This window comes from Scleropages formosus, chromosome 19, assembly GCF_900964775.1.
Source record: "Scleropages formosus chromosome 19, fSclFor1.1, whole genome shotgun sequence".
Lineage (NCBI taxonomy): Eukaryota > Metazoa > Chordata > Actinopteri > Osteoglossiformes > Osteoglossidae > Scleropages > Scleropages formosus.
The window spans coordinates 9,455,783-9,467,200 of NC_041824.1; the positions used below are offsets into that span (position 1 = coordinate 9,455,783).

An 11,418-nucleotide genomic window follows, 5' to 3' on the forward strand; every position below is an offset into this window, starting at 1 on the left:
CTCGAAAGCAGCGCGCGGCAGCCGTTCGCACGCTCGACACCTGGGGGTTTGGGGGGGGTCGAGGGGGGGGGCTGGAAGGTGGTCCGGCAGCGATGACAGCACCGCGGACCACTCAGAGAACGCCCGTCGCGTGCTCAGCTCCGCGTCAGAGCCGCTGCAGCGCGAGAGCGCGAGAGGGCAGCGGGACTTGGAGTGCGCGTGCGGCTCGGGGCGACATCCGCGACGTCGCTCCGTCTGCTCGCGCTGGTGTGTTTTGGCGCGCCGTGAAATATTTCCTGCGCTCGCGTGATCGTGGGTCCCACTGTACGTCGTTGTTGTTGTTCATTGGTAAGGCGGACGCGTTTGAGACAGCGATCGCGACACTCATCCGCTCATCATCAGCCTGAAAAGTTGTCGGCTCAAATCCTACCATTTAGTTTTAACTCTCTCTGGAAAAAAATACACTTTTGTGAAAATGGGTGAAATATGTTAAACAGTGTTGGATTTTTGGATCAAAGCCTCGGTATATTAAAAAAAAAAAGAAAAAAAACATTATGACGACCAACGATTTCCAACATACGTATATTATGTTAAACAGATGTCATTATTCTTGCTACAGGCTCTGAATAGGTCCTTTTATGAATACAGTGAGTGACAATGGAAACTCAAAAAAAAAAAACAACCTGTATCCTTGTGCGAATATGTACAGTTAAGTGGATTACATGTTGCTGATACTGTCCTCCAAAGCAAATGACAATGTTAAACCACTGACCCATATTTCACCCCTTATACAGCTGGGTTATTTTCACCAGAGCAATTCAGGGCAAGTGCCTTTCTCTCAAGGGCACTACAGCAGTAGGTGAGATTTGAACCCACAACCTTTGGGTCCCAAGCACTAATCCCTCCCTTACCAGCCGCCCCATGTAAGAGTCAGGAATGGCAGGTATCACCTGTCTTGACAGAAATAAATAAGAGACACAAGGGACACAACTGCAACGACGAGTCAAAGGCATCACATGCGTGTATTTCTAACGTGTCATTTATTCCGAAATGTTTGGCATCTTTGGCTACTCTGAGTTTGACGAGTGTCCCTAGAGTGCTGGTCCCTCTGTTTAGTTCTTGACAAGGTGAAGGTCCACTCTTCTACATGGAATCAACACTCAGCCTGGACATTATAAAGTCAATGCAGACGGACAGCAGGACATTCAGACAAACAGCAGGCTATTGAAATACTAGAAATAAAAGCACAACTGCAGATATATCTGGTATGGGGGTGTTAGATTAGGGTTTCTCTAAATTCTCTTCCATTAGGCCCCCAAAGGGTCCTGGTAATTCCAGATTGAGCGCTGAACATTAGTAATTGATCACTGAATTTAACAATTGATTAAAATCACATAAATCCAACACATTAGCTGAGAACAGCTTGAAACATCTTAAAGGGTGTTAAACAGAAATGTAACCAATTAAAGACGTTAGAAAACTGTTATAGATGCATGTATGCTAAAAAATACAGTTTATTTAATCATTTGTAAATATTAAGCAGGACAAATTAGTACTTACACTAAACAAAGCACTAATAGATTTGTATGCATTATCTAAGTTGTATAACTGAGCACAGCTAAAGAACCAATGGTACAGGCATCTATTCAACACCATCGCTAATTTAATATCGTCACTACTACTTGAAATTTAAAAGAAATACCCTAGTAAAAATGGTATTTCACGACTTACACAAATTATACCAAGTCATTAGCTAAAGGTTTTGACTGTAATTTAACACGGGAATCCTGTTGTTCATTCCACAAACAAATAAATCAGATTAATTAATTATGTGTCAAACTGAGTCTAACTCCAGCAAAAACAGGGGGCATGGACTTGAGAATTAAGAACCGCTGCATTACATCACTAATAACTTTAATTAAATATAAATATTGCTGTTTCATAGCTACTGACCAGACTCATATTTGCTAGGTGAAACATGAATATTCATATATTAATAGTTCAAAGCTAAATTTAATGTTAAAATACAACAGTGTAACACTGTAAATGTGAATGCAAGTTAATAAGCATGAGTGTTAGTTAAAAATGTGATTTTCGATGCTGACACATCAGCAGGTGACAGTGACATTACGAGCACAAAGCCTGTAGCAGACAGAAAAATTTCATATTCTAGAAATACGGACTAGCTCTCAACACTTGCTTTTCTCGTCTGATCAAACCACACAAACCTTTCCTTTCCCCGCTCGCATACAAATCACACTTCTTCAGCTCGCTTTCTGTATTGTGTCCTCAAATATAACTGTATACTGAAGAATACTTGAGGCAGTGGTAGTCTTGTGCTCTGCATGGGGGAGGTGGGCTGTTCAAAAGTCACATTTAACAAGAAAAAAATATGTTATCCAATACACAGCTCTCCAAGCTCTGGTTTAAATAGTACACCATGGTGCAGCTTGTCTGTGGGCTTTTGCAGAATCTATAAGAAATTTAAATGTATCAAAAATGGGGGGGAAATGTGTCCAACTACTTAAAAAGAATTAATGAATGTAAATTCAGTTATTAATGAATTATGATCTTACACATTTGGTGAGCAAATGTATTTTACTGCGCTGGTCCAATGTTAATAGGAAGTTCCCTCTACAAATATGTGGTTCATGTTAGTGTTTAACTCTCTTGCACCAGAACTATTAACATTTAAACTGCATGATAATTCAGACTAATTCTGGAATGTCTCGTCATCCTTTTGGAACTCCTTATGCAGTGCTACATGGCCATCCCTGCTCAATTCTACAACCTTTTGACCTTGTGTTGTATTTGTAGTTTAATTCTCCTCTGGCCTGAATAACACATGGATAGGATACAAGTATTTATTGATTCATTTAGCTGATGCTTTTTCTCCAGAGCAACTTACACTTTTATGCTGCTTACACTGATTTACTCAGTTATGCAGCTGGGTAATTTTTGCTGTATCAATTCTGGGTTAAGTACCGCGATCAACGGTACTATTACAGGGGGCGGGACATGAACTTGGTCCTTTGAGGCCAAAAGGGGTGGCTCTAACCACTATGGGTATAATGTTCTGTATGTTGCTGTGACCAAGTTCTATTCTGACATTAATCAATAAAAGAAAGCCATGTGACTCCTAAAAAAACAATGGAAAAAACATTAATCAGGAACCTGTTGGTTTGAATACCAAGCCACAATGTACTTACACATAAAGGGTAGCGGTTAAAGGGTCTGCAATGAGCTGAAGGCCCACCTGCACCTCATGCAACAGCACTTTCTGTGTTGGACAACTGCTGGAGTGTTTAGTGAGTAAAGTTACCCCCCTTCAGCATGAGGGGTCGCCTCCCATCTGCTGCCCTACTGAAACGCAACTCAGTGACTCATTGCAGGATTGCCAGCAGGAGGCGCTTGAAGTCCCCACCGCAATCGGAGGACACAGCGTCCTTCAGGGACATGTCATACTTCTCCAGGTACATGTCCTTGATGGTTTCCAGGTCGATCTGAGAAAGCAGGCACACACAGTCATTACCTCAACTGAAAAAGACAGGAAGGATCCTGGATTCCACTGTCTCCTCACACCTCAAAGACCTAACAAATTACCATGCTATACCACACACACACACACACACACACACACACACACACACACACACATTTTCAGAACCGCTTGTCCCATACGGGGTCACGGGGAACCGGAGCCTACCCGGTAACACAGGGCGTAAGGCCAGGGGGGGAGGGGACACACCCAGGACGGGACGCCAGGCCGTCGCAAGGCACCCCAAGCGGGACTCGAACCCCAGACCCCCCAGAGAGCAGGACTGTGGTCCAACCCACTGCGCCACCGCACCCCCTCTCATGCTATACCACTTGGTGGTAAATCAGGTATCTTCCTAGTAAAGTGCGGTGCTCTGGTTACCTCGGAGCGGCACACGATGATGCGAATGAGCGTGTCCTCGTCAGTACCGGCTCCCTTCATGGCTGCATTCAGGCGACGGGCAAAGAACAGCTGTGGGTTCTTTGCGCACCGAACTGCGGCGCAAAGGGAAAAACCATGAGCACGTATCTGAACCAATAACATAAACTCAGTCAAAAGGTCTCGAAATTGCTGGAATGATGAATTCACCAGTGGTTTAAAATTTCTCATGGTTTGTTTCCAGAAAATAATTAAAAATAAATAATTTGGTCTCAAAACTACAACCTGTTAATCCAAAGGCTGTAGCTATAACCACTACATTAGCAGCTGCCTGAATTCTAGAGCTTCTATATTTGAAAAAGAAGTAAGCACACTTTTTCTACTATAACGTAACTAAAATTCAGAATTTTTTATATTTTTTTTTTTAATGTTACAGTTGCTGCTTTTTCTGAACTTTACCGGTTCTATAGGGTAACGGTGAGCTATTCACAGACATTTCTCTAACCTTTCTTTCAGACAAACACTGCAATAATGACCTTTTGCTGACACTAACCCAGAGTGACGTAGCAATCCTTCAGGGTTCCAGATGTCTCTTCATCAATAGCATCTAAAATCTCTGTCCCTGACAGCTGCAAAATAAATCATCACACAGATTAAGTTGATTGGGTTCTCATGAATATTCAAAGACCAATTACACATGAAATGAAAGACATGAAATTTGATCTAAAAGAGAACTGCTGAACCAATACACATGGCAGTACTAATGACAATGACACTGGGTTAAATCACTGCATGACCGTACGTCAAGGACGTGTCCTGCATACAGGTAAGCCTCGAACCGTGGCTTTAGGAGTGTACATACGTACTGATTCATATATCTTGAAGATGGCTTGCAGCTGCAGGTAGTTCCTGTGAGCCAGGATATAACTGAATGTTGACTCATCTGTCCCAAAGCGGCCTTCACCAGCCTAAAATACAAACCGCTCAAATTAAAACACTGCCATAATTAAACAAAGAAAACTATCATTCCCATTTTTTACTGCAATATTTTAGGGTTGTGACACAGATTATGTGTCACCATAAACATCCACTGACTCATTAAACTGATAAATGGAATTGGAGAAGACCATACCTCAAATAGCGCAACGGCATCCTGTTCGGCCTGAGCTTCGTCTACCTCATAGCTCTCGTCCCTGCCACCCTGCAGAGAGAGGAAATGCAGATGATCATATAATTCAAGACATGAAAAAATGTAAATCTCTTCAACTGGACAGTACAGGAGGCACTGAATATCAAATTCTCGTTTATTTATTTGTTTATTTCTAGCTGATGATTTTCTCCGAAGCAACTAACAATGTTATGTTATCTACAACTGGGTCATTTTAACCACAGCAATAATGTCAAAATACCACACTCTACCGAACAGACAATATTAAAAGACAAGCTCAGGTGCTAAAATCAAACCTGAATGTGGCTGCTTTTCCAGAAAGAAGGACGGTTGTTGCAAATTTCGCAAATAAATGCAATTTGCATAACATGACGATGCATTTTGGCCTGATTAAAAAGCATACAGAACTTTAATTAAAAAAGACAAGAGGAGTAAAGACTTCACCCCATGTATTGCCCTTTGTTGATTTAGGTTAATTTTTACTGGAGCAAATTGTACTGGGTAAATATATTCATAGCTAGAAATATTGGTCCCCATGCACATTTTTCAAATAATACAACTAAAAAAGAAATCTTTTTGTATCCACACATGTATTTCTTTTGTTTGGAGTGGAACAAAACAAAAAAGTTTGAATAATTTAATAATTTTGTCATGCCATATCTTTTTATTTTTGTCATATTGTTATATCTTTTCATTTTATCTGGTTTAAAAGCTCATTTTAAGTTTGCTGTCAAAAATTAAAGTCTTGCAAGATTAACAGTAAAATACAGAACTGTGGAAACAAAATGTTTTGGTCAATTTCAACTTATTTTTAGAGAAAAAAAATCAATGCTCAAGGATAATAAAACAGGAGGTGGGATTTAAACCTGGGTCCTTTAAATCCAAGACGGTATCTCTAAGCACTACGCCACCCACTGCCCCTACGAAGTAGGGCTATTAGATATCCTCCTTGTCTCAAGACATAATTTATGAAGGCAGAGGACGCTCAGACAAAACTGAGATGCAGCTCTTCTGCTGAGAAGGGCAATCCCCGAAGAGTCAAATGTAAACCAGTGACCCAACACCACATCGGGGTTGCTTGGCAAAGTACTCTTCACTACACAAGCAGGGTTACTCTGCTGAGTAACAGTGGAGTGGAAAGGACAGCTTTGCCTTCAGCTGATTCACGTGGGTATTTATGCAAGGAGGGAAGCTGAAGGTGACGTTGGAGATCATGACGATTGTTTCACCTCAAGGAGGGAAACCAGCAGCTTCCTCACATCCCCGCTGGTGTCTCCCTCAATGTCGGCCTCCAGGTCTCTCTCGTGAACTAGAGAAAGGGAGGAAACATGTACAGGGCTCCGCATTAATGGATGTCTCACTGGTGATTCGCTTAAATTTGTCGGCCAGGTAGAATCACTCTGATACCTGTCTGGTGAACCGGTGGGCAATGAATTAAGGCAACATATTTAGAAAGAAAACGTAAAATGACACGTGGCATCATAATAAAGAAGCTATGTGACGTCGTTAATTGTCACCTGCGTGTTTCATTTTAAAAAGTTTGTCACTGAGAAATTGCCCAAATTGATCAAAAATAAAGCCCCAATACCTGGGCAATTTCTTTATGTTGCAGCCTTTTTTGTAAGTACAGCTCCTTTCACATGAAAGCATGAATTTATTTTTGTCTGTCTAATATGTTCTAAAATGAAAAGGTGCAAAATTCGATGGGACAGGGAAACAGGTAAAGTGCACCTATCCTGTAGGCAAAATTTAAAAAAAAAAAAAAATTGTTTGGGCTCCAGTGGAGGTGTTTAGCTGCTGGTTGTTCACTTGGCCATAAACGTTCACTGTTACAGAGACAGAGCAGCACTGTCTACAGGGCCAATAATACCAACGTTGGGAATGATCTCTCTTCAGACAAATCAAGGTTCTGCGGAGACTTAACGATGAGACATATAATGAATCACGATAAAACTTAAAAAAATGGTTTACTGCAGCTCTGCAGAATCTCGCCATGTTACTCATGCACGGACACATCTGTCTTTTTATGCTGTCAAAACTCTCTTATCTACTTCTACCAAAACCAAAGACAATCCAAAGTTCTTCTTTCCAGAAACTTCCACGGCGGGCATATATGCACCAAAGGAAAGAATATGTATGCAAGTAGTATACACTGAAAAAAAGCTATAAAAAGACATACAAATAGAAACCAAATCATGAAAAATATGACAAAAAAAAATGTTAAAGTAAAAATAAGTCATAATAACCGCAATATAATAAACTATATAATAAAACCCTAAAAAGAAGGTACACACTAAAACAGTCTACATCCTTCAAAACATAAAACTTGATGCAGCAAAGACAGCTGTACAAGATTTTCCCATCATAGGAAGCAAACAAGCTCACTGCCCGAAAAATTTATTCACCCTCAAGACACTGATAATCCAGTTTTATGAGATAATTAATAATTTCAGCATTTTGAGAAACTTAAAGTGGTGATATATGTTATTACAGTATCGCCGGGACAGCAACTGAGAGGAGAGAGGAGTGTATTATAGCGGGGTGCTCAGAACAACATCTACACAGAGAGACACGTACACTGTTACTGCATTCTGAGGCTAAGAAGTATAAAGAACGACAGGGGAAGGGTGTCGCCAGGCTTTTCTGAAAACGATGTAATTTTTCACAATCAACAACAGGAAGCAAATACAGCGTGCCGGGTATGAGTAATAATTCCTCTTATTGTCCGAGCAAAATTAAGACAGTCTGTGAAACAAGATGGAAGAAACTATTGTCTAATAGCTACATTAATAAGCTGTAAACTGAAAAATTAGTATGTCTGATTGGGCGCAGTAAGGGAAATGTTGAAGCCTGGAGCTGTATGGTACAGCAATGTCAAAAGAACTCACCCTGCATGTAGGCATCTTTATAAGTTGCAATCTCCTGTTATAATAAAAAAAGAAAATTATACAATTACGATAATAACTATTATAATAAAGAGAAATTAAAACAATCCTGAAATGTCAATCTCCTAAACTAAAATTCAAACAACTGGATTTCTCGTATTTTTAAGCTACTTTATGCTATTTCTCTTAATCCAACAAATTTTTCATCCTTCTGGGTTCCACGAAAGGTGAAAAAGACCAACCGCGTTGGAGGCAGTGCAAAGGATCTCGACAAGGACTTTCTCGTCCGTGCCTGCTCCTTTCATGGCTTTCCTCAGCTCCTTGACGGCATAGATGTGCGGCGGGTCCAGCATGGCGATGATGGCCTTCTCAAAACTGCCCGAGAGCTCGCTCTTCAGAACCTCCTCCAGCTCCTGCAGTAGGAGATGGGGTCAAAAGTTATGTGACTGCAAAGCGCCATAGTAAGTACTACGGTCTGTCATGAATTCATTCGTTCAATTAGGTATGCAGGTATATTTCATTGATAATCAATTTATGTTTACATAAGTTTAATCATAGTATTAGTTATGAAGAATTCAAAAAGTTAAGGATTTCATGCAGTGAGAAAGCAACTGGGAAGCATTTCACACCACCCCCTCCCCTTTGACCCATGTCACAGATCAAGACCCTCTGCCTTAAAAGCTCCTTAGAATAATAACTTACAAAAGATGTCATTTCAAAATAGACAGAGACCAAGTGGAATTTTAATAATATATATTTTTTTAAATATACTTTCTAGAACTGATATTTAAAAGGTACTCCTTGCGAGGTCTCTGGAACTACCTATAATTATTAGGCAGACATTATATGTACAAATACTCACATCATCGTATTTCTCAAAATACGCTTTTTTAATTTCTATGCGCTGGGCAGATGAGCGGTTTGCTAAGATGTCGATGATCGCTTGTTCGTCAGTCCCTGGAAAAAAAAAAAAAAAAAAATCTGTTTTAAGTACTGGCGCAGCTGACACTTTTAGGCATGTGAGGCATTTCACTAGTTTTCACAGCAGTATGTTTGCAGGGAACCAATTCAGGATGCGTATAACGCTAAAAAACACTGCATCAGTAGCACGGCTTGATCTAACAACCTTCTGCATACAGTGATGCTTTAAAGTACGTGAACGCCTTGTGTCCCTTAGTTTTATCGCTACATTTTTATTTAATAAGAAGCAGTCTTTCTTACCTGACACTATAGGTGTGTAAGGACCAATTCCATATGTTGCTTTAGAGGAAATTGTGTGTGTAGTGGAAACATGGAAGTAGAGCGGGGCAAAAATAAGTGAACCCCAAGTTGCACTGGTTAAACCAAGTTGGTAAGCAGAGTCAGGTCTGTAAATCACACACACACACACACATTTTCAGAACCGCTTGTCCCATACGGGGTCACGGGGAACCGGAGCCTACCCGGCAACACAGGGCGTTAGGCCAGAGGGGGAGGGGACACACCCAGGACGGGACGCCAGTCCGTCGCAAGGCACCCCAAGCGGGACTCGAACCCCAGACCCACCGGAAAGCAGGACCATGGTCCAACCCACTGCGCCACCGCACCCCCGTCTGTAAATCATAATCTTCTTAATTTTCTGGTTTTTTAAGATTTAGATTTTAACATGTTGAAAATATAGGGGGCGTGGTGGTGCAGCGGGTTTGTCCTGTGCCTGCTTGCTGGTCGGTCTGGGGTTTGAGTCCCGCTTGGGGTGTCTTGTAATGGACTGGCATCCCATCCTGGGTGTGTACCCCCCCCGGCCTTGTGCCCTCTGTTGCCAGGTTAGGCTCCGGTTTGCTGCAACCCCGCTCAGGACAAGCGGTTGTACACATCGCGTGTTAAGTCTATTTTAGAGAATAATGACCATCCATCCGTACAGGGTTCACATACTTTGGAACAGCACTGTGAGAGCCTACAGCAACAGCATACATATGTTAAATGTGCTATATACGTTTCCAAGTTAAGTACTAGTTACTACTGGTGGTGACGTCCGTGTCGTTGAGTCATGGATAAGCAAACCACATACAAAGTTCACAAAGAGGAACTACGTGATTTTCCCTTCCTTGGACAGCGAACCCATGTGACCAGAACTCAGCGTTCAAGCAACCGGAATACTGACATTTTCGAGAGAAATGCCACGGATGAGGGAGCCACCGTTAACTTACCCAGGCCTTTGCAGGCTTTGCGGATGGCCTTGATGTCCGCCACCACATCGAAATCCGGATAGGGCACGATGGTCGGCTGAGATAAGGGCACAAAATCATGCTCATTTTCATTGTGTGGAAAAAAAAAGCAATGAAATGGAAATCACAGAGCAAAGTGCATCACTATTCATGATTCATTTACACTATTTATAGTTCACTCGATTTCTGCAATACATCTGCTCCATTCTCTTAAAACAGACAGACAGACAGACAAACAGATAGATAGATAGATAGATAGATAGATAGATATATGATATAGACTTAAAATTTAATGTGTTGTCTTGTTACTTCTCTCCATCACAGTTGTTTGTAGTTTAGCTCTAATTAATTCCACTGTATTTTTGCTTCAAACATGATTCTGCGCGGGTTCAGATCCACATCCACCCAGGCGGCCGCACGAAGCCCACGCCACACATAACGGTGGCGGACGTCGCGAGCCGCGCAGTTCGCAATAAATCACGGACGGAGCGATTCGATCGCACGCGGACACATATTGTAGCACCGGGCGGGACGGAGGGGAAACATCGCGCTGTTTTATTTGAATAATCGAAAAATCTAGATAGCGTACTTAAGTTAATCCCACGGCACGTCGTTGGCAGTAATCGCACTCGCAGCATTCTGATTCTTTTTAAGATCATGATTTCTCTCCGTTCGCTAATCGTGACACTGAAGCGCCGGCGCGTGTTTTTCTATTCATTTGCCTTTTGTTATTAAGTAAAAACCCGCGGTGTTGCCAGGACACAAGTGGGACCTTGGCTTCACCACCCGCCCTCCCACAATGTGATGAATGTCCGAAGGGAACGAACCACTCCGACAAGTTACACTACTACTACACTGGAGTACTCCGGGGAGAACCCGATACCCACCTGGACGTTCCCCATGGCGCGCGCTGTGTCCGAGCTCGCGGCTGCCTGCGGTGCGGTGCGGTGCGGTGCGGTGCGGGACGGGACGGGTCTCTCCCTGAAGAACCCGAAGAGGCCTGGGTCGCTGACGTCACACCAACCTTTCGGGCCGCAATGGCGCCGCCGCGGAACCTTAACCGTTTGCAGCGGAGTGGAAACTCGGCGGCCGGGGATGGCTGGACTGTCCGCCCAGAGTGTCCACAAAAATACACTCACACTCACAACCGCAGTAATAATAACTACGACTACTGATAAAACAAATAAAAAAAAATGTAAAGAGAACAGAAATAACTTGCCGATACCGCTATGTGCTTGACAGCACTTCTCACTTTTTTTTTCACTT

General features: G+C 42.2%; 1 protein-coding gene across 1 annotated transcript; it reads right to left on the minus strand.

The window, feature by feature from the left end:
- Window positions 1-2,656: 2,656 nt before the first annotated feature.
- On the minus strand, window positions 2,657-11,418 carry anxa13 (annexin A13). Its single transcript, XM_018740935.2, has 11 exons — window positions 11,040-11,418; window positions 10,135-10,210; window positions 8,811-8,905; window positions 8,191-8,361; window positions 7,952-7,985; window positions 6,293-6,372; window positions 5,028-5,096; window positions 4,762-4,863; window positions 4,449-4,524; window positions 3,899-4,011; window positions 2,657-3,482 (listed from the first exon to the last, which is right to left on the minus strand). The coding sequence occupies exons 1-11, from the start codon at window positions 11,052-11,054 to the stop codon at window positions 3,363-3,365; spliced, it is 951 nt and encodes a 316-aa protein (XP_018596451.1). The 5' UTR covers window positions 11,055-11,418; the 3' UTR covers window positions 2,657-3,362.